The sequence below is a fragment of the Melopsittacus undulatus genome, chromosome Z (genome assembly GCF_012275295.1).
Source record: "Melopsittacus undulatus isolate bMelUnd1 chromosome Z, bMelUnd1.mat.Z, whole genome shotgun sequence".
Lineage (NCBI taxonomy): Eukaryota > Metazoa > Chordata > Aves > Psittaciformes > Psittaculidae > Melopsittacus > Melopsittacus undulatus.
Genome location: NC_047557.1, coordinates 3,419,063 through 3,445,245, shown reverse-complemented (window position 1 = coordinate 3,445,245; position 26,183 = coordinate 3,419,063). Strand labels below are relative to the sequence as shown.

Genomic DNA, 26,183 nt, shown 5'->3' with positions numbered 1-26,183 from the left:
GGAAATTACTGAAGTCAGAGGGGAGTTCATTCCTCCTTTAGATCTCATAGAAAGATGCCATTCAGCAGTTTTTGTGGGGAAAATGGCATTTAAAAGCATTAAAGTGGGACCATAAAACTGATATGCTTTTCCAGAGGAGCAAACACAGTGTTTGCTATTTAAAAACGTTCCGACAGCCTTTGGCATTGTAATTACTGCTTCTTCAACTCTCAATGTCCTTCTGCAGTCAAATTTCCATGAGAGGAGAAACAAAAGTGGTATGTGAAATGGGAGCAAACCCACTGCAGCAGAACTTTGTGATGAGGATGGAATGTGGAGATGGACTTCATGTCAAAGTAGCCACATTTGACAAACCATTTAAATGAATTTTGTTCTGAAATGAGAGCAGTTTGGTTGACTTTTGCTGGGACCAAGTGATGTCTGAATGGAAAAAGAAGCCTTGTGATCCTAGTAGTAGCTCTCTGAACTAGTCCTGAGCTAGGGCTAAATGCATCTAATGTGAATCAAAATAGGATGGTTTTTTCATTGAGGCTGTTTACTAAGAATATTAGGAAAAGAGCATCAATCATGTTTCAAGCATTCAGCATGTAGGCATTCTTCCACTGCTTCAAGGGGACCTACAAGAAATAGAGAGAGAGGTTTTTATAAGGGCCTGTGGAGACAGGACAAGGGAGAATGGCTTTTACCTGTCAGAGGGGATATTGAGATGAGAGGCAGAAGTTCTTCCCTGTGATGGTGCCGAAGTGCTGGCACAGGGTGCCCAGAGAAGCTGTGGCTGCCCCATCCCCGGCAGTGTTCAAGGCCAGGTTGGACACAGGGGCTTGGAGCAACCTGCTCTAGTGGAAGGTGTCCTTGCCCATGACAGGGGTTGGAGCTGGGTGAGCTTTAAGGTCCCTTCCAACACAAACCAGTCTGTGAGTCTATGACTGTAGCAGCAGGATAGGTCAGTGTGAGGCTGAGTCTTCCACAGACCACTGACAGAAAACTGTTTAGTATTTTTAAAAAAAAACCTAAGGAAAGAATGATCAACATTTGATACCTCTAAGTAATGGTAAATGACGCACATTTTTATTTAATACCTAATGTCCCCCAAGCACCTGACAAAAAACATACACAGCCCTCAACCCCTGACCCTGCTACTCCTTTCCAAAAAAATACAGCCAGGAATTTCTAACCAGTGGCACAGCCAATTTAAATAAAATATGTAAAGAGAGCAGGCATACATGCAAAAGCTAGCTATAACCTGGGATCCCAGCAGTAATAAATACTCTACCCACTCAACAAACTGTCATGCTGCATTGTGCAAAGTTTTAGATAGGGTATGTCTTTTGCATGACTAATGCAAGAACAATGAAGGCAACATATGTTATGATTTAAAACACAGTTCTCCTTTCTAGGGGGGGCAAACAAGTACATTTTTGTTGAGCAAAACCTAATTGTGCTGTTTGTCCAAGGCTTAACCCTGCAGTCAACTAGGTCTGTTAAAAGCCCCATTAACTTTTGTTTATAAATGGAAACCAGTGATAGGGTGGTAATATAGAAAGAGTATGAAGTTGCAATGTGTATTTATATTCATATTCATATTTCAGGTTCTGAACACGTGGTTTACTATTTTAGCAGGTTTCTGGTGGCTATCTGGGTAGATGCTCTTAGCTCATAGCAAATTCAAACTAATTGAGCCTATTTACTGCTTAGCCTGAGGCTAAACTCCATTTATTCCCTTTGCCTCTAACCAAGAGCATGCTGATAGCCACTACCATAGCACATCTGCAATGTGGTAACCTCCCAGCCTGCCTCAACTTCATCATCAGTGGCACAGTTGAACTGTGATCACTTGTGCAAGAAGAAAAAGGCAGCAAACCAACCCAGAATAACAGGATTTGCTTGTCACTCAGCAGAGAGCAGACCCATGGAACTCATTGCCACAGGTTGCCATGGGTGCCATATGTTTCCTGGAGAGTCTGGATAAACACTAGAATGAGAAAATACACTGAAAGTTGCTTAATGGACGAAAAGGGTAATGAGTTCATGACATGCCTGGAGCTATGCATAGTACGATGCAGAGGACTAGGAAAGGATTATGCACTCTTGCAGTTCCTCCTCTTTCTTGGGCACACAGTGGTGCTGCTATTGGAAAGAGCTGCTGGGCTCAACAGATCCTCATCTGACTGGGTTCTCATCTCCCTACACCCAGGCCTGTTCACATGCCTGAACCCTAAATATCAGCTCTGATGTGGTGGGTGCATTTCATCTTGTTTGCATGACCCACCACTGGGGAGCCACAATGTGACTTGAAAGTGTTCATTTTGTATACATTTAGCTATTGAGAATTTGGAAGTGAATGTGCAAGTCCATATTTATTTCTTCATGCTCTCAAGGCTTCCGAACTACCCTTGCAACTACAGAGATGCCTCTTTACTGAGCTAAAACTCTAGTACTTTTATAGTAATTTCTTTATTTGCATCTAAACTGGAGACTCAAAGAAGTGATTTAACGACTAAAATCGGGTAAAAGCAGCACTCTGACTGCATTCAGCACTGGCTGTATAACATGATATTACAGAGGTTAAGCAACTAAATTGCCTGCATTGTGAGAGTGATAAATAGGATCAAAGTTTGCAGCAGCTGGGAATAAACAATCATGTTAGGTGGATGTTTTTTTTCCTCATATTTCACAATAGACAGAGGTTACAATAAGATTTCCTTTCTTATTACTTTTTACTGGTTTAAATAAAAACAAGGGGGCAAACTTCCAGTGGGGAAGTCTGACACAGAGGTGGTACCTTCCATTAATGTTACATGAGATGCAGCCTTTCGCCATCTGCCACGACTTGCAGAGGTCAAGAAGATGATGGCCAGGATCTATACATGCAGACATATAACCCCTGCCCAGCCATAAACCAGCTGCCTCAGTACAACCAGACAACAACTGGCTAGTCCTGCTGCCATTCCTCCCAGGACTTTCATAAATACTAGTGCCAAAATTTCCTTGTAACACTGAACCAAGTGGATCTGTGAGAGCTATAAAGCTTCACTTCTGGGCTGCAGCAAGGGCCTGCCACTAGCAAGCAAGTCACTGTTAATCTCTTTTAGATGGAGATGGGATGATATATCAACACAGCAAGTGAATGATGCATTTGTTGCAAGATGCTGCTTGGTGCCTGAATAACAACACCAACAGCTATGACAGGGGTATCAAGTGCTGCTGTTTGTGAAACCCATCAGGGTGTCCAGCAGCAAGGAAATGTTAGAATCTCTCTCAGCAGGGCAATGCAAGCTCACCAGCTGGTATAGTGATTTTGATAAACACAGACTCAGATTTTTATTTCTAACTTCTAAAGCTCACTATGTTGTGCCAGGCTGCAATGCCCCATGTATTGGTGTCATGCTAATAGTACTAAATTGCTAAAGAAGTACCATACCAGCCTGGGAAAAAAGGTATTACATTAAAAGAGCCAGCAAATGGCTTTGCTTTGGACAAGCTGTCATCTGTACTGCTGCAGTGGCTATAAGCTCAGACTGAAACTGTGGACCCATTAAAGCAGACACATCAGACACATCAGACACATCAGACCTCATCAGCATGAAGGAAGGAGGTCTCCTCTGTAACAGGGTGTGTCTAGGCAGGCAAGCTAAGACACAGGATCCAGGTAAGATCTTTGAGATTACCTAGCCTGCATCAGAGTGCCCTCAGCCTGCCCCATGTGCACAGAGGAGGTACTTCAATTTAAAACATTGTCCTGACCTCTCCTGCCCCCCAGATCACTGCTCTGACCTTTGTTGTCATGCCAGATCCGCACTTTGCAGAGATCTCCCAGGCTCAGCATGTCTGAGAAGCTGAATTCGTCCATCTGGTTCCTTTCAAACTTGTTAGACTTGTTGGACTCCTTCAGGGGCAGGGTCCCACTGTCCCCATTCTCCCCAAATAGGATCAAGGACACATTGGCATCGGTACCTGCTCCTGGAAGAAGAGAACAAGGCACATGGTCAGCAGCTAGCCTGCCATATAGACCTGACACCCAGCCCCCACATGGTGGAAATGGAAGCAGCAAAAGCAGGCTGGAAGAGGCTGCAGTGCTGATCAGGTTTGTCTTAGACACAGTCAATGAATTTCACTGAATTTGTGCAGGATCCTGCAAGGAGTACACCCCATAGTGGCTAACAAGCCAGCCCTTCCAGCCCATCCCTCAAATACAGCTGGAATGCTTCCCCCTTGCATTCAAGGTATGGTGACCATGATGTTTAGCAGTAGTAATAAGGAGGAGGAGTATCTGTTCCTGATGGAACACTATGTATCTCATTGCTTTGCAGGGGATGTCAGTGTTGTCACTCCCATTTTTCCAAGGTGGCTTGGGAAGCAAAGTGACTAACTCAGGAATCTATGGAAGTTTTAAAGAACATATTTTAATGTTTCTATCTTCAAAGTGTTAGTACACGTTGTCCTTCCAGCTGGGTCACAATCCCTTTTGCACACTGTGGTCCCACAACCTCCTCCAAGATGTTCTGTGGCACCCAGGACACTTCAGCTTTGGTCTATTGTTGTATTACTTTCCTGGTGTTGCACAACACAGGGCTTTGAAAGCAAAATGCAGATCATCAGCCAAACCACTACAGCATCTTGTGGACCAGTTTTCTACCTCCATAGGTCTTCCTTCTATATTCTGGTTTCCCAAAATGTTGCCCATGCTGCATTTAATGAAAAAAAAAATCTGTTTTTTATTCACTAGTTTCCTCCACCAACTCCTACTTTTTCTTATGTATGTTAGAAAAAGGGCAATTTCTAAGATGCTCTTTATTACCTGAAATTGACTGTTGTATGCCCATTACTGTCCATATTTTGCCACAAAGAACAGCTATGCTGTCAATTTCCATAGAATCATAGAATGATTTAGGTCAGAAAGGACCTTACATTTCTGACTTCTGGAAAGTTTAGGGCCAATCAACCACCTGCAGTAACCATACAAATATTTTAACTTGAAGTGCGACAACACTTTACCTGGCACTATTGATAATTAGATCAAAATTATTGCTTTTTATTTTTTGATGTCATATTTTGATGTCATAATTAAAAAAGCAGATTAATAAAAAGAAATATTATTCCACATGAGAAGACGTTTGTTGCTGTCTCAGAACCAGAGCCCTTAAATTTGGGGAAAATAAACATAAGATTATGAAGCTCAAATATCTCTTATAAAGTCAGTTGCTGCTGCTGCTGCTTAGGCAACCCAGCTTTGAAAACTAACTGCCTGCCTCGTCATTCCTTGTGCAAGAGTATCGTAAATCCACTTTGGCCCACATGGGCTGTGTTTCCCACAGCTCCATTCACAACACAATGCAGAGACAAAGTTGAGGGCACTTAAAACTTCTTGAGAAAGCTACTACTTCTTCAGGGTAATTATTTGAATACAGAAATAAGGAAGAAATCACAACTCTTCTTATAGCAGGACTGAAAAAAATACTAAAAAGAAAATAAAATAGGGAAGAGAAAGAATCATACAGAAAAAAGGCAAAGCAACATGTGGTGACCATGTGAAAAAACTCTTTATGTTAAATTGGTGCTGATTTTCAGCAGTTCCCTGGGAGGGACTTAAGAAGGAAGAGAAACCATCAGGGATTCAGGCAGTCCATTTGCTAGTACCTTTTATGACCTAAAGCTTGCTGAAGTGGGGAACAAAGCAAACCAAAGTCCATTTCCTTACAAGGAGCAGCCTCACAATTAATGCAAGGTCTCAAAAAGCACAGAACCAACTGTTTCTTAGCAAGACCATCCCTGCACGAAGAAGCTTATGAAGACCTCATGCTGTGACTTTTACTTCATAAGCAATTAGCAGAAGACAGGAATGAAAAGAACAGATATTTCTGAATCGATATATATTTCACCTATCTGGTTGTCTGATTTTTTTCCTGCTGTTGTTGTAAATTCCAAGAACCTGTCAGGCACATTCAGGAACTGCAACAAACACAAGCCTTAAACAGCAATGAGTGCAATAATGGGGTCTGCAGCACTGAACTTTGTCATCCACACCCTAAGCAATGACAGAGTGCATCCTCAGCAGATTTCCAGTTTGGGGGAATGACTGACATGCTGAATGGCAGAATTCCAACCTAGATGGACCTTGAGAAACTTGAGGACTGGGCAAGCAGAAATCCCAGGAAATTTGTCAAGGTGAAATATAAAGTTCTGCATCTCTGGTGGAATAAATGCCGCACGTGTATGTGCTGGGGAGTTGAAGATGACCTAAAGGTTATAGCAGGAATACTCATATGGAGGTTGAATCTGAGCTAACAGCAAGTTCTCAGTGTTTAGTGCAAACTGTATATTGGGCTACATCAGGAAGAGCTGAAAGGAATGATACCTCCTTTGCTCAATACTGAAAAGCTCATACTTAGGTCATGCCACCAATATAAATTTCTGTGTCATGTCAAGACACTGGGGAGGGCTCAGCAGATGGTTGTCAGGATGGACAGGAGCTGGGCAGATGACCATGAGGATAAGCCAAGAGAGATGAGCTGGGGAAGTGAAAAGTGTCCTTTGACTACATGGAAGGATAGTGATAATGGTGACAGGGTCATGTACTGTGGGGATGTCAAACCATACCGCAGGAAGCCACAGCCACAAGTTGCTGGGGTAGTTGAGATTGTGTGCCAGGAATAAAATGTTTATGATGAGAATGGTTCAGGTTTGGATCAGATGCCTGGGGAGGTGGTGGCATCACCATCCCTGGAGATGCCCATGATTCTGGGCAGAGCTGACTTGATCTAGACCTGGCAAAGGTCCTTTGAGCAGGAAAATGGATGAAATAACAACCTCCAGAACTCCTTTCAACAAAAGATATATGATTTTATTATTCTTATTGAAGAGATGCGTAATTTTTAAACAAACTCTGGGCTTGAGTCAGCCTTCTGAGGCCAAAGAGCATCCTTCTTTTGACTTAACAGAGGCTTCGATAAGGCACTAAGAACTGACATCAACTGTCCAAATTTATGTAAAATTTGTAGGCTATAGCTGAGCTGTCAACATAATAATTAACCTTCTAACAGCAAAGATAAAATCCTTCTGCTTCATTAGCGCTTGGAAAATGAGAAAGTGGTATTTATTCTTTATGTAGTTGCATTACAGTGTACATGACTGCATATAGAATACAGGAAGTTTGTGTAAATCAAAATTAACCAGCAAGGACATTTTTGTGCCATGAAAAGAGATATCAGGAGGTCTGGCTCTATTGCAGCTGTGTCTTTGGGTCATACCTTGAAGAAAATAAGATTATGCTTTACATCTCTTGTAAGATCAAAAATAGATCAAGACCTTGATTTTAATCACAATTGTGTCTGCTGTAACAACCTCTCTCCCCGTACCTATGTGTACTCAGAGCTGTCATCTGAGCTACTTCTGGGGGCCTCTGCATTTGACCTTTGAAAGAGAGGCGGCTTGACCACTGCAGGAGAGGAGCTTTCCCCTGGTGAAACAGGTATGTTACATGATCACCCAGGCTGAAAGGTTTCTGGAAAGCCAAATTGTGACTCAAAAATTTCTTTGAGGAAAAAGTAAAATGAGACTGTTGTTGAATATGTGCGTATGATGGGGAGGAAATGGCTGATGTTTTCTGATTTGCTGCAGGACATTTTTTGTGGGATTCGTTTTCCCAGACTTAGCCATCTAGCCTAACTTAATTGTGCTGGCTCTGTCTGAATCTGATGAAGAGACACTGACAGAGACCCTCCAGAGGATGGTCCAGACCACTCATAAAGATTTCTCTCCTGGATGAATTCACCACACAGTCTAGACTAGAAGATACTAAGAACAAAAGTAGGATTTTTTTTGTAGGGTGACAAATATTTGAGATTAATTTTCATCTTCTTTTTTTCCACTTTTGTTTTTGTCTCTCTGTCTCTGGTGCACTGAAAAGTTGAAAGCTATTGCAGAGACACACTAGAAATAAACATGTCTGATTCTATTCATTGCGGAGCATTGCTGTCCTGAGACAATGTCAGTGTGTCAGGAGACATGTTCAAACTAACAGTCAAGGATAAAAAGCTTTTCTTCCTGAATTGGTCTAACGGGGAGCATGGACTAAATAATGATCAAAGAGGAGAGATGGTTCATGACTTGTGTCCTCTTTCGATAAGCTGTATAAAGTTCAACATTATGTCAGTGCTCTGCATGATCTAATCATAAACAGGTTTTCTCAAAACTGCTTTTTCCTACTGGTTGTTGCTTGTAATGAAATAAATGTTTCATCATTAATGCCCATCAACCTTCATTCAATGGGAAGGACACATCTATCTGCTGTTCCTGTTATCTTCTATTCTCCTCTCATTTCCACTTCCATAGCCTTTGTGAGTTAGGGCTGCATTTCACAAAAAGGTCACATAAAGATCTACCATTACACTAGATGGATTGCCAGATATATAAACAAACCTTCCTCTCTCTCCTTTGTGTTTTTTATGTATTTCACTACATATTTTCCAGACAAGCAGCAGGCAGAGCAGATAGATAAAAAATGGTGAGGTGCCATGAAGACACTGCCAGGGAATTTTTACATTCTCAGATCAAACCTCACAAGCTGCATAAATTACTGGTAAATCCAGAAAAAAGAAATAACCCAACCCTATATATAGATATAAAAATAAAAGAAAGAGGTGGAGATCAAGAGGTGATTATGTGCACTGGTGTGGCAGAATCCCTTTTGAGGGCAGCCTTTCAAATAAGGTGTTCTCAAGATAGTGTTTAGCTTGCCCCATTTTGGCACAAGGGTACTTGCACATGGCAGCAGCTTTCATTCAGCAGCCCTGACAGAAGTTCTCATGAAAAGAGGCAGTGATCCCAAGAAATGACATAGAAATCCCATTTCTTGGCTCTTGAAGCTCTGAAGTTTTCTTTATGCTCTGTTCCACCTCTTCTATCTGGTGTGTGTGTAGGGTTGGTATTTCTCAGCCTGAGATAAATGGTCTTGAAACACTTTGGAAAGTAGGGTGGATTACTGCTCTCTTCTTTGGGCAATGCAGACAGTACTGACTTGAAAACTGGGTCCCACCAGCTTTGACCACAGCCTTTTCTCTCCATCCCATATGGATGACCTGACCAAAAAGAAAAAGTGGACGCCTGACTATTGCAACATAGTCTGGCAATAGCTGCTTTAAGACATCTTCAGAGGAAGTGCTGAGAAGCCAAATCTAGGCCTTGCATCTAAATATTTTATGCCCAGAGCTTAAATGAGGCTGAATCCCACAGAGTAACACTGTCATGATGAACAGCCAGCCAAAATGGCAGTGTTCCAGCATAATATGCTAAATTATGCTTTTTTAAAACATAATTCTGATTTGCAAGCAGGGGATTTTTTTTTCCATTGCTAAAAATTAAATTTCTTACTAAAGTACTCATAAAACATGCACCATAAACATACCTCCAATATCACTGGTTTTGACCTGAAGAGTGTATGTTGTGTCCTCCATCATCTGCTTGTCATTTATGACAGCAGGCATCTCACACACGAGACTTCCCTTGGCATTTTTCAGTTTTGACAGCCATTCACCATAGGTAAAGGTGGCCACTTCTTGGTTAGACAGGTTCCTCAAGATTATCTGCAAAGAGGCAAAATGAGGTCAGAAAACTCCAGCTAAACTGTAGCTACCATTTGAATAAGAACAAAGATCAAATTTATAATGTATACAGTGTAGTTAGTCATAGGTAGAGGTTGGTCATAGCTTCAGAACCTGTACTGAGCTTTTCTGGGAAGAGCTCTTTCCTATGGACAGTATTTACTGTCGTGACTTGTCCTGAGAAATGTTTTCCATAATATTGGCTCTTTTCATGCATGGGGTAAAGCATATGATGAAATTTTCTTCTCTGGCATATCAGTACATAATTTACTCCAAAGAAGTAACAGAGAGTTATTAAAAACCACATTTTCTCTCCTTAGGCACACAGTATCTTGCTTTCACCTGCCTTCTCTGTGCAAACACAGGGCAATTGTTGTAGAGATATGCAAACCAACCCCAGACAAATTAAAGCAATGCACAGGATAAAATTAGGGCAACCAAGGTTAATGCTTCACACACTCCTCTCCCTGGGGAAAGGTGACAGAACAAACAGTATGCAACAGATATTAGTCACACTGTCTAAAGTGTCACGGGAAGCAGCTCAGATGCTGTGGTGATAAGAACAGAATAGGAATCTACTTAGAACAAGTCAGTGAGGTACAAGTGCTTAATAAACATCTCACTTTATGGGTTCTGTTCAGAGGAGCGTCAGTCTATTGGGAGAAAGACATCACACTTACCTTACTGGTAATAAGTTCTCCCTAAACTGGGGTAGTTGAAGGTAAGAGAGGAGACAGGGCTGAAAACTGCCATCTGTGTTACCATCTAACAGAAACAGAGACCACACCTGGGTGCAGCAGTGCATCAGCACACAGTGTCTTGCAAGGTGTATCTCTGCAAAAGCCATGGAAATATGAGCCCAGACATGTCAGAAAAGTGTGCCATGATATTAGGGAGAAATGAATCATGGAATCATGTCATAGGATCACAGAACTATTTGGATTGGAAGGGACTTTAAAGCTCATCCAGTTCCAACCCACTGCCATGGGAAGGGACACCTTCCACTAGATCAGCTTGTTCCAAGCCCCTGTGTCCAACCTGGCCTTGAGCACTGCCAGGGATGGGGCAGCCACAGCTTCTCTGGGCACCCTGTGCCAGCGCCTCAGCACCCTCACAGGGAAGAGCTTCTGCCTAAGAGCTCATCCCAATCTCCCCTCTGGCAGGTTCAAGCCATTCCCCTTGTCCTGTCCCTACAGGCTCTTGTCCAGACTCTGTCTCTGGAAGATGTCAAAGGGATACCTGAAGGTGTCTTGTCCCATCTCCTGCTCCAAGCATGGCTAACTGCAAGGCTGTGTCCAGATGGGTTTTGAAAATTTTCAAGGGCTGAGATTCCCTCTGGGTCCCTATCTCAGGGCTGCACCACTTTCATTGGGAAGACTTTCTTCCTTACATCCTGTCAGGATTTTCCTTGTTGCAACTTGTGTCCATTGCTTCATGCCTTTTCACTCTTCACCTCTGAGAAGAGACTGGATTGTTGCTCTCTGTAACCTCCCTTTAAGTAGCAGAAGATTGCAATTAGATTCCTCCTCAGTCTTTCTTCTCTAGGCTGAAAAACTCCATTTACCTCAGCCTTTCCTAGTATGCCATATGCTTCAGCCCCTTGACTATCTTAGTGACCTCTTGCTGCACTCTTGTATATCAGCTGAAAAAACTCATAAAACTTATCTTGAGATAAAAAGTGCTCAAATTCTGTCCTCAAACTGCATGTGTCCCAGTCCACGGCCTTCCGCTGACCCCAACTAAGCTTTGCAGGAACCTTTAGCAGTTCAAAAGAAGAACATTGCTCCAGATCATAAAAAAAGATATTTTAAAGAAGGCAATAGCTACACAGAAACTGAAGCTGTAGCTGTGCTCTTTGCGCATTGTACAGTTCATGGGTAGAACACTCATCTGGGGTTTTCTCTCTGCCTGGTGCTAAATGGAGATCTGCTATCCCAGAGGTACAGTATATTTTGGGCTATTCAAGCTGTTCCACTTTTTTAAAAAGCTGCTTATTCACAGCCAGAGATACTATGCCTTTGTGGTCAAAAACTGCTCTACGTGTCAAGAGATGCTGAAATGTACCTTTGCTTTCAGCCAAGCAGAAATCAGGTCTCAACTACCCCAGCTGGTGCCTTGTCTGCTGGGGCACAGACCAGAAGGAAGCCTCTGCTATCAAGGATCATTGAATCATAAAATTGTTAGGGTTGGAAAGGGCCTTGAGATCATCTAGTTCCAGCCCCCTGCCATGGGTAGGGACACATTCCAATAGACCAGGTTGTTCTAGGCCCCATCCAGCATGGTCTTGAACACTTCCAGGAATGGGGCAGACACAGCTTCTCTGGGCACCCTGTGCCAGCACCGCATCACACTCACAGGGAAGAGCTTCTTCCTTATATGTAACCCGAACTTCCCCTGTTTAAGTTTGAACCCATTACCCCTTGGATGTGTGAATAATGTCTACATCCTCTAAGTAGTCCAACCTAGGAACTTTTCTTTGGCTAAAATTTGCAAATTTCAGTAAAGAATAAGGCCAGTTTGACCAAAAATGCCTTTTTTTTACCTCTTGGTGCATAAACTCTGTGTTGGGAAATGTTCAGCCAGCTCTACCTCTGCTCTGTTCAGGACTGACAGTGGCACTGTTAGCAGCAGAATGTCCTGAGCAAAGCTGACAAGGAAATGTCAGGGAAGCAGTGGGGGGTAGAAGCAGATTAGAGTTGCCAGCTGGAGTGCATTCACAGACAAATAACCAGCCCATGCCCCATGCTCCAGATGCTGTCTGGGAAAAACTGTCTGGCTACTAAAACTGCTGGAGCAAAATGCCTTCTCTTTCCATTCCCAGTACCTCAGCAGGGTGAGTGGTTTCATCTGTATGCAGCTTCGTGTAAGCAGTTAGCACAGGCAGAGCAAGCAGCCTCTGCTATCTCATTCTGGGATGCTGCTCCAGGGCGGAGCAGACAGGAGAAAGATTCATTTTTACGAGCATCATTTACTCAAGGGAGATCACAGCAAGGGATGTGAAGGTAGCAGGAAGCCTGTGCAGTGTGATTGCTCAGTCACAGCTTGGGAATGTTACCTACCTTACCTAGAGTGAACTGCCTAAACACTGTGCATCCAGACCAAGACCTCCCTAAGATCTGTGCTTGGAGATGGGTATCACCCAGGAAGCAACACAGCATATCCCACATAAGGTGGAGGCTTGTAAGTAGCCATTAAAGGCGTCTTTCCCCCCTCACAAATCTCTCTGCTGAATAGAGGCCTAAAGAGGTGAAACAACTCTGGTAGAGTTCTGGAAACTGGTAGAAGAAGGGGACTTTTTAGAGTCCACAGAGATGCTCTGAGGGCTGGAGCAGCTCTGCTCTGGAGCCAGGCTGAGAGAGCTGGGTTGAGTCAACCTGGAGAAGAGAAGGCTCCTCTAAGGGGAGACCTGAGAGCAGCTCCAGTACCTAAAGGGGCTACAGGAAACCTGGAGAGGGGCTTTGGACAAGCTCCTGTAGAGACAGGACAAGAGGAATGGCTTTAACTTGCCAGAGGGGAGATTGAGATGAGCTCTAGGCAGAAGCTCTTCCCTGTGAGGGTGCTGAGGCGCTGGCATAGGTTGTCCACAGAAGCTGTGGCTGCCCCATCCCTGGCAGTGTTCAAGGCCAGGTTGGACACAGGGGCTTGGAGCAACCTGCTCTAGTGGAAGGTGTCCTTGCCCATAACAGGGGGTTGGAACTGGATGAGCTTTAAGGTCCCTTCCAATTCAAACTATTCTATGATTCTGTGATTAAAGATGAATGTAACTTTTTCAGTTACTAAACTTGCACAAAATTAATGTCATCCTACAAAGAGATGTTTGTTAGTCTTGGACACATAGGAGATGACGGAGAATTTTCACTTTGATAGTGATGGTCAAGTAAGTCATCTCAGGGAGAGGAGCTGAAACTTTTTATTTTCTGTCTGTTCCTCTCAGGAAAATTAGTCACCGTTTGGAAATGAAACATCTACTTTCCATTGCATCTAAACTAGTTTTTAGGATACCTGGAACTTGCTGTGGACATCCTGCATGCTTTTAAACTCTATCACTAATTATGCATTTTAACTGTGCTGTAGAACGCCTATAAACAATGAAAGGAAAGCGGAAACTGTGTGTATGAATAAAACCTTGTTAATTTGCTTTGTAACCGATCAAATGTCATAGCTGACAGGAACTTTAAAACAGCAACTTGAAATTAATTGTGTGCTGTATGCTGTAACTGAAAGGTTTGACATACCTGATCTGATCTGATTTACCTCTACTCAGCTTTCTGCCAGCTGCAGGGGTGCACAACCTTATTAACCCCAAAATGCATAGGTCCTGGAATTTGTCTTTAAAGACTCACCCACAGTTTTTTTATGGTTCTGTTGCATGTCATTAGTCTTTGCTCAAAAAGAAGATCTTCTGACTGTAAAACAAAGACTTTGCTCTGTTGCAAATAATAACAGTAAGTTTCAGCTATATAATGAATTGCCTCAAATTTTCTTGATCTCCTTTATTGTAAAAGAAAAAGAACTGAATAATGACCAAGTCCAACATTCAGAATTATTTGTGATTTTTGAATGCAGTGCAATTAGTGTTTCATTAAGGCAGCTTCTTATCTGCCTGGCTTTGAAAGCACAAAGTAACATTAAAATTCCAAGAGAAGCAACCCTGCAGAACTGAACAGTCTCACAATTTCTGTTATTTCACTCAGACAGATTTCATCTCTTCTTACTGCTGGATTTTCAACTGTGTATCTAAGACACTGGGCAACAGGAGGAATCATTATGTGAACTGAGGAACAGGCTATCCCAGGAAGAGGTTTCCATAGCATTCATTTAGATAAGTTTCATTGTTAGAAGTCACAATGTTTTTTTACTGAGAGGGTGGTGAGACACTGGCACATGTTACCCAAAGAAGCTGTGGCTGTCCCATCCCCGGCATGTTCAAGTCCAGGTTGGATGAAACTTGGAGCAACCTGCTCTAGTGAAAGGTGTCCCTGCACATGGCAGGGGGTTGGAACTGGATGAGCTTTAAAGTCCCTTTCAACCCAAACCAGTCTGTGGTTCTATAACTCTGTGATTCTACTCTCTGCCTTTTCAGAACAAAGACCGGTGTCACAGTAGCTTGATGCAGGAGAGCATGCAATTCATCATTAGGTCAGAGGAAAATACTCAAACTCTGTCTCTCCCATCAGTAGTGAGATCAGAATGTGTTGCTTGGCTTTGGAGAGTTTTCGTCATGTCTGTGCATAGCAATAATCAATAAAATTCATTCTGGCTCAACACATCACTAACCAAATTTTGTTCCCTCTAGAGATTAGGTATCAACATTTAAAATTTATTGCCACTATTGGTGCAGTTTGAATCTTTGGCACTATGTTCATTACTTTGAGGAGATTCTGAATGAAATTTCAGTGTATTTTTTCTAGACATAAAAAAAGTTATGACGACTTCCCTTCTTGTAAATTGATTCTTTTGACTGTGTACAATATCATTTATTCATGCATTTTAATTTGTATTTATGCATTTCTCTTTCTAGTAAACTAAAAACAGTATAAATTATGACCAGTAACAGCTTACAAAAAGACCAAAGACAATTAAATGGATCATTTATTGTTATTTTAACAGAATAAGAAAACTGAGAATATCCTGTAGATAAATGGAGCAACAAATGGTTAATTATGGGGTTGATGGCTTAATCTAGCTTCTCATTTCACTGTGCTAGTTAGCACTAACTGTGAACCATCTGTCTGAGAGTTTAGCACTACCCCCACAAGTATTTCATTATGCAGTTTTAATATGCACTTTTGACAGAAATGGAAATGGGCTCAGATCAGTTTTCATGTCACACCAGGCTACATAAGTTTTCAAGGATAGAATACAAATCGGAGAACACAAATCCTTCCTCCTTTCTTCCAGAGTACTCCTGTCTTCTCTCTCTGCCTAGGAATATAAATGCTACATTAACCTTTGCAGGGAAGGTGGGAAAGAAAACTAATGAATAAAGTTATCTGCGTATCACTGGGATTAGAAGATACTTCATGCTCTGTTTCCTGAAGAAAAATAGAAACCATGGATATAATTTCAAAAACCTCCTAAAATCCTGGTGCTTGGCCTGCCCATTGCTTCTATAGAGCTATAAGAGAGTTATAAGCCCATCTGACAAGACCAAATGAGAACACTTTCTTGCCCACTTCCTTGGGAAAACCTTGCTTTGGTGAGACAATGCATCAGGCTCAGGTGTTGGAAGACTGGACAGAGCTGGCAATAGGAAGATGCTACCTGCCACTAAAGATGTTGTCATCCCTTGTTTTTGAGGTACTGCTAATTCATGACTACAAGATCTGGAATGTCTCTGGATGAATAAGCTTTATTTGATTTCATTCTCTAGAAATATGATTTATAAAACTCATGGGAAAGTTCTGGGGACTGACGAAGGGAATTTGACCAAGAAGACTAAATCAAATTAGAGAACAGATTGAGTTATTCCTGAGGCACAGGGAGAAAAACTGTGTCTGTGGCATCTATTCAGAAGATATACGCTGGAGGTCTAATGCTTTGGAAACCTGTACAAAAGTCAGCTTTCCTCTCTCAATTTTTTCCTGATAAAAAACTTTGAAGTGGAAATGTTCATGTGAAAAACGTACTACATGACATGAATGTTTTTTTGCCCATGCTAATGGAGGTGAAAAGCAGTTCATCACTTCTCTGGAAACTTGTGGTTACCCTTTAGAAACACATTATCTATGGGACAAAGAAGAACAGCTTCAGACTAGTCAAAAAAGACAATGAACCCAATAAAAAAAACCATGCACTAGTCTTTCTGAACCTGGGTTAAGCTATTGAGTCTTAGCCTATTTTCACAAAAAGTCAAGGCTTCCTCAAATATAAGTGATCTTTACAAGGAGCTGATGGTTTGGTAAAGAAGATAAAAGCAAGCACTGTGCTTTCGTGCAAGATAGGACACTAGAGAAAAATAAGTCAACAGAAGTGGTGGGAGTCATTTTGAATGCTCTTCTCAAAACAAAGGCAGAAAATGACAACTTACTTGTATGAACAAGAAAAGAAAGAAACCTGCCTGTGTTCTAGAGGGAGAAGGGAGGGGGAGAGGTTGGATGATTCACCTCAAAGGATGGATTTCTTGGAAATGTCCCATCTGTCCCAGGCCTATGCTAGCTGTCCCTGCCTGGCAGAGGGACATCCACCCTCCCACAAGGGCAGAGCATGGCAGGGGGCTGCAGGAGCTAAGGGTACATCCCAGGGACCATACAATACTCAGGTGCCCTGCTGGCAAGCCAAGGCTCTTTTGCAGGGAGGGAGAGTGAGATCAAACAGCAGAGACTGTGGCAAAGCTTCACAGCACTGCTTTTGCCCTTGCTCTCCTCTTTTTTGACTCAACTTGTGCAGGAAAAGCCCGTAAGAAACCAAATGCTGGGAATGAATAAAAGTGAGTCACTCGCTGCCTTTCTCCTCTTTCTCAAGGGCTGAAAGGCTTCTACACACAAGCAGGTTGCAAAGGGATGTGTGATGTGAAGCACATTACCCTTTCCAGGTACCAGTGTGGGCGAGTCCCTTTCCCATCCGTCTGGATCCTCATCTTTCTGAGGGGTGCGATGTCGGCAATTTCCATAATGAAACTGTCTTCTTGGCCTCGCTCAAACCTGGGGGGATTGAAAGACCGAGGAAGTTTCCTGCTGCTTTACAGCATCGTCATGTCATGATCCGCTGTCCATGCTGCAATTCACACTTTGCCAGTAGCCTCAAATTAAAAGTTTATGAGAGCACTTTATTGCACTTAAGCTTTCCTGTCCTGCAATCATCAGCTACTGTGTATGTGGCAAGACTGCCTCACTGCAGATTTGACAGGGTTTCCTCCTCCCTTGGAAAACCAAACCCATACAAGGCACCTGGAGTAGTTCCAGACAGCCTGTCGCAGACATTATCACTCCATTTGTACCCAGAACAATAGAGACTCACAGTCAGGTTTCTGCACATCGCCTTCCTCTGGCATCTGCCCGTGTCCTTAGCCCATCCCAACTAGAAGGCAGAGCGACTTCGCTTAATCTTGTTTTGCTAAGATGCAGCACATACATAACTTTGGATTCACCGTGGAGGCAGACAGTTGCTACAGCTCAGCTAAATACAGCAACCACATTGCAAGTCAGAGCTCAGCGTCTAAGTTTAGTAAGCTCAGCAAACTGTGTTAGAAAGGAGCCAAAACTGACTGTCCTGCACTTCCCTCGTGAATTTGGGGAATCTGGATTTGCAAACTAGCTTCATCTTCGTTAAGAACCAGAGTGGGTTTGTGTACATTGCATGAAAGATCTTACCCTGTGCTTGGCTGCTCTGTATAGGCACAAAGATGTGCTCATCCATAGCAATCAGCAGAAAGTAGAAAGAGCGGAAAAACATATGTTTCCTGAATAAGATATTACAATGGCTAGGATTGCAGCCACTTTACCTCCCTCTTAGCATCAATGTTGCTAACAAGAAAGCCTTGCTCCAGTGAAAGTGCTGCCTCACGCTCAATATTCTCTTTTCAGAGCAAGTGTGTCTTCTAGGCTTTCCCCCCCAAATCATTTTGCTAGACCTGCTATGGGCTTGGAGATGAAAATAGAAACCTTGCTAAGTGGAGGGCAGCAAAATCCTGGGGGTCTACCCAGCCGCACTATGGCTACTCTGCTGTTGAAATTCCTCCTTCAAGCAAACTTCTTGTGAGTATGTTACCCGAGTCTGCTAAGAGGTTTGAAGAGAGCTCTGCAAACTGTGGGCACTACCACAGCATAAACAATCCATAATGATGATACGTCATTCCTGGCAATGCACTCAGTCTCCTGTAGCTATGCAGTTCCAGGATATGGAGGAAAAAAGCATTTATTTACCAACCTCTGCTCACATTACACCCCACAGCATGAATGTGATTATCCTCACACCATTATCTAAGCCTACATAGCTGCAGATGTTAGCAACAGGGATTGACTCCAGCCTCTCAGTTTTCAAGCAGGCATTGCTTTCCCTGTACTCCCAGCGGCACTTGGATGGGGTGTTTTGGTCCGAGTCTATTTCCAGTTAGTAAGGGTCATATGTTTGCTCTTTGAAAAACTCCCCTCTATTTATCTTTCTGTGGTACTGGATATCAAGACAGCCTGTCTCAGTGTGAGAAAGAGAATGTGTTTTTGTACTTGGACTGGGTTGATTTGACATCTATTTAAGAAAAAGGTGTGACCCTTCCAGCCTGAATTATCCCATGCTCTTATGATCAGTTTTCATTACAATCACTATTACCTACAAAGCTTTATAGAAGTCTCTTACTCTGATCTCTTTCAGGATAAGCAACTCTAAACTAGGCTGTTAGCAAAATAAACCATTATTTATCTTCAGTAAATGGCCTGTTTACAGTAGGAAAGGCGGATACTCACTTGCTAGTTCTCAGAAGCCATTGTACTAAAGGGAAGAAATTGCTAAAGTGACAAACTGGGTGACCCAAGAGCTCTTTTCTATCCCTAATTTATATAAACATGAACAGAAGCCTGAAAAAAATTGAGAAAGGAGTAAGTACCAGACAAGCTGACTGCTGCTATTCCTTTTCCAGGACACTGAAGCATTTATCTGAGGGATTTCATTAAGCTTTTCTACCCATGCCTGCACTTAGAAATATGTCTATTGCCCAGAGGTCTTGGCAATAACAGTAATGTAGCTAAAATTGCCTTAAATCTGCAGCAGGTTAGACAGGCAGTTCTTCGTAAGGCACTAAGTTGCTGTGAGTGAATTAGCACTGAATAGCCCCAATATAGTGCCTTTCACCATTTGGTTGTAGTGGCTCTCACCCATCCTTTACCACTGGCACAAAGGCTGGAGACATTTCCATGTGAAATGTCTCCAAGGGAAGCCCGTGCTGTTAACAGCTGGATAAAGACTGGTGGGAGCAGTGTGGAAACAGGCAGTATGTGTATCTCGGGACATGGATATCCTCTGCACAGAGTGCTAATATATAGCCGGAGGTATGATACAGAGCATCTCCAGTTAGCAGAGATGTGCCAGTACATCCTCAAAGAATAACACAGCATCCTGGGATATGTAGATATTAACAGATGTGTTTTACATATTCTCCTTCTTCACACAGTCCCAGCGAGTTTTCTTTTGCAGAACTTCCACTGGTAGAAGACAATTAATAACCTACAAACTGCATGGCTGTCCTTTATTGCATTTTCACATCCTTATGTCAGAGATTATCCATCTTACCCATATAGACAAATATGGTACGTTTTGATAGGCCACATAACTCAGCGATATCAATTGCCTAACAAGGTGGATCAAAACTGCAATCCCTCTTTACGGAGATGCCTTAGTCCCCTTTATAGATTTTTGGTTGATCTAACCTGATGTGAAATCTGCTTTATTTTTAAGTACAAACAGCTATGGCCCATTTTCGTTCCTATTAGAATTGAATGTTAGGCTTAAAATAGTGGAAAACAGACCAGTTCGGAGTTGCCTGGGATGTTGAAAGGGGGATGTCACCAACAGCCAGACACATTGGTAACACAGGTTCATTGTCCCATGTGTTGGATGTCTCTCTGTGATGGAAAACAGAGCCAAGAGCTATGGCTTTCTGCTGTGATAGCTGCAAGTAAAACATGGTCTGAGCAAACACCTCTGCACAGGAACCTTATCATCAATTACTCAGCTCACATGTGATAGGTGAAGCTGTATTGCCAGGAAGCTGGTGAAGGGTCCAACATCATCTCAGCAAGCTGAGCTCAAACCCTGTGGCCAAATACTTCAGCCCTCCTGACACTGCTGTTTTGTTGAACAAGTAGCCAGTTAATTAAATTTAAGCCTGATGAAGCCTGTCTTTAAAAGATTGTTAGTGCCATGTTCATTCTTGGGCATGTCAAAACTTTCTGTACCAAAAGAAGTGCTAGGAAGGCACAGGAAAGCATCAGGACATGGGTTTGTTGCAGTGGTGTTTTTTGGCTTCCAGAAGTGCTAGCATCAGACCAGCATTACAGTTTTTGTTAGCTGTTTCTGCTGAAGAAAACATGAGATTTCACCATTTCACTAAAATCAGAGCATATAGTGCAGTGCTTTGGGCAGCTCACAGCCCATTTCCATGTCTCAGTACTGCAAGGCCACATCTGGGCACATCTTGCAGAAACTGCAACTGTGGTTTTATGCAATGTCCACAGCTCCCCTTGGAACAATGCAGAACTTCACAATTTATGTTTTTATTTACCGCAATGCTCATCTCTAAAGCCAGTGAGGAACAGGTTAAACAATACTTCTACAAAAGACATAGGATGGGTTCCCTGCCTACCTGGTTTCCTCTGCTCTGCTAACTACATTACAAGACCATTTACAAAGGGCCCAGTTCTGAATCTACAAAGTCAACGGGAGTTTATCTTTGTGTTTCAGGGGGAGCAGCATCAAAACTCCAAGTGCTCCTTGACTTGACACTGAATCTGTTATCACTCCACTTTTAACCAACAAAAATTAAGAATTACTGTACCTGTCTCCATTTTTCTCTAGAGGCATTTCCTCAGTATTCCCATTGGATCCAAAGACAGTCATGAAAATGCTGGCATCTGTACCACCGCCTTCAATGTCTCCAGTCACAACTGTGACTTCGTAGAGGACCTGGTGAGGATTTGAAACAATCAGAAGGTCTCATTCAAACAGCTGTCCTTAAACCACACAAAACCATGGGCAAAAGGTTAGACAGGCTTTGCAGGAGATCTTCTTCATTGCCAGAAATGGTTACAATGAAGCTCCTTGGCTTCTCTCCATACCATGGCTCTCAGGGGCAAAGTTAGAGACTGAATTTGCTACAGGATCTTTCTCTTTGCATTGTCTATGACTTTCTCTGCAGATTTTTCTCAGCCTGGATAGACTCAGAAAGAGACACATTCATTTTATCAACAACACTCATGGAGCAATGAAGACCTGGTAAACTGATTCTCCATGGGAGTCACAACCCTCACGTCAATAGGTGAACCTGTTGCTGGCAGCTACTCCCAGCCACCTCCCAGCACTCCAGACCTCTGCACTGCACCAAACTCTTGCCATTTTTAAAAAGAAGCTCCCAAAGGTACGATTATTTATTTCCCCTGACTGCAAAATATTTCCCCCCAGTGTTTCGGTCCATCTGGACAACATTTAGTCCAGCATCATTAATAGGCTTGAAGTCTGCACATCTGAACACAGTCTAAAGAAAAAAATAAATCACTGTTTCCCAGTGGGATGCACACTGCAGCCTCGAACACAGAGTGTTTCCAAATCTTGTACACTGACAGTACGCCAACCTGTGAAAGATGTTTTACATCATTTTCACCTTATTAGCTTAACTTTGTTCTTTTCTCCTGACATGTGAATAATAAGATTCAGAATAAAATATTTCAGCAGTGTGCAAGTCCCAGCGGCTGTCAGTGGCATTATGAGTGTTAGGCCACTTATACGCTTTCAAGATTGTACCTATGGTAACAAGGCCTCTGGATTTAAGATGTGGAAGAACATTAAGAAAATGCTTCAACAAAACATCTCAAATAGTGCAAGCTTTGTTGGCCTGAATGGTGATTGCCACATAAACAGTGCAATTGAATAATGTCATGGAGATTATTTTTCATGTTTTTTCAATCCTGAGTAACCTGTCCATTGTATATTCATCCTCCTGCATATTTTAATTAACAGCAAAACATCATAATTGCTATATGTAGAAAAACAAAAACTCTTTTACCAATGCATTGTGGATTTTTAATGACTGTGATGGACATTGACTAGTTTCTTTATGTCTGGGAAGGCAAATATTCAATTTAAAGCACAAAGAGGGAATATCAAGTCAAAAAGAAAATTAAATTCAAATGGGTATGTATAGCTGTGCAAGGGTCAAGCAAAGGCAAAAAAAAAAGCATTAACTTTCCCAAAGATGTTGAATGTATTAGTCTTCTTTGAATAATAATAAAAAGAATAGTCTAACTCAGTTTCTAACTACAGCTATTTATGAGGGAAGAGTCCCAAATTCCCTCAACAAGGAGACTGATCAGAAAGTCAAATGCACACTTCTGATTTCATATCCCAAGCATCTCCCTCGATTTCCTTCAAACCTTTCAAGTTTCTGGCCCAGCATCATAGAAAAAAAATTTAGTTAGCTGTGTCTACTTTTGGCATGCTTATGAAAATAAATATTCAGTATCAAACTTTCAAAGGAAGACCGAACATAAGTCTTCATTAACATCCACTTCAATCTACACACAAGTCATCAGCTCACCGATAGGAATTAGGAATACTTATTCAGGAGGTTAAACAACTGACGGAAAGTTTTTAAAAGATTAGGTTTTAACCATGGTATTGAGTCTGAGGGAGGGATTTTTTTATTCCTCTTAGGTCAATTCCAACACTGAAGCCTGAACTGAGTTGTTGAATCCTTCAGAGACACTAAAAATGTTATCACATTTTCGTGTGTCTGGGCAACAAGACAGATTTCAGGAGAATATCTCTAGCTTAGGAATCAAGAGCAGTGTAAAGAAAAATAAGGTACTATGAAAGTGTAACCTTACTGCATATAGAAACACAACTATACAGGTTTTAAATTGCCATACAGGTATTAAACACAGTATTATTATCCCATTCATCTAGACTGTTAATTCAACTATAAGTCTTACATCCAAAATCAGCATAGCTCAGCTTTTCTATTTGCACTTAGTTGAAATATGGCTTGGCATACATTACTTCAAATTTCATATCTATGGATGAAAAGACTATGTTGGGTTTGTGTTTTTCTCCCTTGCTTATTCATCTTTAATTAGTTATTAATTTCAAGCACAAAGATAACAAATATTTCTGTGTTTCAACAATCTCATATTAATTTCTAACTGAATTCAGTTTCCCTATCTCTGTCAGTGTTCAAAGCCAGGTTGGACAGAGCCTTGGGTGACATGGTCTTGTGTGAGACATCCCTGCTTATGGCAGGAGGGTCAGAATTAGATGATCTTAAGGTCCTTTCTAACCCAAACCATTCTACAATTCTACGTAGCCACACTGTGCAGAGATTAAAAAATGTCCAGTATTCTAACCTGACAAGTTTGAAATATCTCCTCAAGCAAAATATTTGAGTTTCAGACAAAAGGGCTGAGATGGAGTTAGATGGCACCGGGGTGTTTAGCTTGCAGCTGTTCTGATTCCATAGGTATGAGGTGACAAAATGACCACATGCTACTGAACTGTGTCCTACCTCTTCTGCACTCCCCTATCCTTCTGTCTATAATACGGTTTCATCCAGTGCTACTTATCAGTGTTTTAAGAGGTAATGATGCTAAACCACTCCTAAAGGTTTTGCTGAAGAAATTGCAAACAAACCCTCTGTAAATAAAAGACTCAAACCACATGCATATATCACAAACTTCATCAGCACAGGTTCATACAACAGCCAAAGATGAGACAAGAGCCTACCTTGACGCCAATGTTAACGCAGTCCGCATCCAGGATGTTGAGGATTCTTGAGGTGAGTCCATCGCCTTTGTCTCTGGCCAGCCAGCACTTACAGACAAAGTTATACATGACGCCTTTGGTGGGCACAACAATGTTGACCTCTTCTACCAGCCAGCAGCTCTCTGGGGTAGCGCCGTCATGCCCCACCTGAGAGAGTCAGTGAGAAAACACCTGCTTGTTAAAGGGGATTTCTTGGGAGGAAAGACCTCAACTGGGTGTTTCAATGAGAGATGAAGGGCTAAGAGTGTTGACTACATACATCATCATAAAAACCACTTCCAGAGTGGAATGAAAGAAGCTGTGAAATAGTGTGTGCCATTGGTGCCCCACACCAAGACACCAGTGGACATGGCAGCTGATGTGGGCAAGGAAGCCCAGGTGAAGGGCTGCTCAGCATGAAGGAAGGCAAGACACTCCCAGTCCCGTAATCATAGAATCATAGAATAGTTAGGGTTGGAAAGGACCTTAAGATCATCCAGTTCCAATCCCCCTGCCATGGGCAGGGACGCCTCACACTGAACCATATCACCCAAGGCTTCATCCAACTTGGCCTTGAACACTCCCAGAAATGGAGCATTCACTACTTCCTTGGGCAACCCATTCCACTACCTCACCACCCTTACAGTAAAGAACTTGTCCTTATATCCAATCTAAACTTCCTCTGTGTAAGTTTGAAGCTGTTACCCCTTGTCCTGTCACTACAGTCCCTAATGAAGAGTCCCTCACCAGGATGCCTTTAGGCCCCCTTCAGATACTGGAAGGCTGCTATGAGGTCTCCATGCAGCCTTCTTTTCTCCAGGCTGAACAGCCCCAACTCTCTAAGCCTGTCTTCATATGGGAGCTGCTCCAGTCCCCCGATGACCCTTGTGGCCTCCTCTGGACTTGTTCCAACAGTTCCATGTCCTTTTTATGTTGAGGACACCAGAACTGAACACAATACTCCAAGTGAGGTCTCACAAGAGCAGAGTAGAGGGGCAGGATCACCTCCTTTGCCTTGCTGGTCACGCTTCTTTTGATGCAGCCCAGAATATGGTTGGCTTTCTGGGCTGTAAGCGCTCACTGCCGGCTCATGTTCATTTTCTCATTGACCAGCATGCCCAAGTCCTCCTCTGCAGGGCTGCTCTGAATTTCCTTTCTGCCCAACCTATAGCTGTGCCTCGGATTGCTCCAACCCAGGTGTAGGACCTTGCACTTGTCATGGTTAAACTTCATGAGGTTGGCATCAGCCCACTTCAAAAGTGTGTCAAGATCCCTCTGGATGGCATTCCTTCCCTCCTGATCTCTGAAGACCCATTTCTCCATCTTTTTAAACCCTTCCACTACTGTTACAATACTTAGAAGTGACTATCCAAAGCTTCATATTCAAGATGAAAGACACAGCTTGGCAAACACTCACATATGTTTTTCAGACATTCCTTCCCTCTAAGGAAGACTAAGTCAACTATATGTATCAGGCTGTTTCTCTGCTTCACATCTGCTTTAACTGCAAAAACTCCATGTTTGTGTAGGAACCAACAGATGGAGCTTACATCTGTAGCTGGTTGATCTACTACCAATGACCACCTCAGCCAAGCTAAAGAATGGTCCATCCTGGAGAGCAGAAAGTCATACAAGAGTGGCAGGAACCCTTCATGGATGAACAAGGGGCTCCTGACAAAACTTAGATGGAAAAAGGAAGAATACTAGAGGTGGCAGCAGGGTCAGTGAACCTGGAGAAATACAGAGACACTGCTCAAGTGTGCAGGGATGAGGTTAGGAAAGTCCAAGCCCACCTTTGAAGATGAATCCAGCAAGGACCATAATGAGCAATAAGTAGTGTTTCTACAGGTATATCATCAGCAAAAGGAGGATGATGGTCCAAACTGTCCAAGGAACTGCATGTGTCCCTCTTAAAAAATGTGAAGAATTCATACTGGAGCAGACTTATAAGCATAATTCTGTATCCCAGCTGATGCATGAAGCTCTGTCAGCCAGTCATTCCAATGAGCTATCTGTACATAAAAGGTAGAAAAAAAGAGGTACCTGCACTTCATTATTTTCAGAGCAGGTGTTGTTTGTATCATTTCTAGGAAAATGAGGTTCTTAGCTCTTGCTGGTTTTGTTTTGAAATTATTAGGATAT

At 42.4% G+C, this 26,183-nt stretch overlaps 1 protein-coding gene across 1 annotated transcript in view; it reads right to left on the bottom strand.

The window, feature by feature from the left end:
* LOXHD1 (lipoxygenase homology PLAT domains 1) overlaps positions 1-26,183 on the bottom strand; it is a 159,318-nt gene that overhangs the window by 15,722 nt on the left and 117,413 nt on the right. Inside the window, exons 34-38 of the mRNA XM_031045698.2 lie at positions 24,024-24,209; positions 21,088-21,215; positions 17,125-17,242; positions 9,404-9,581; positions 3,775-3,960 (exon numbers count right to left, since the gene is read on the bottom strand). Of these exons, the coding sequence (XP_030901558.2) occupies positions 3,775-3,960; positions 9,404-9,581; positions 17,125-17,242; positions 21,088-21,215; positions 24,024-24,209 (796 nt within the window). The remainder of the gene's footprint in view (positions 1-3,774; positions 3,961-9,403; positions 9,582-17,124; positions 17,243-21,087; positions 21,216-24,023; positions 24,210-26,183) is intronic.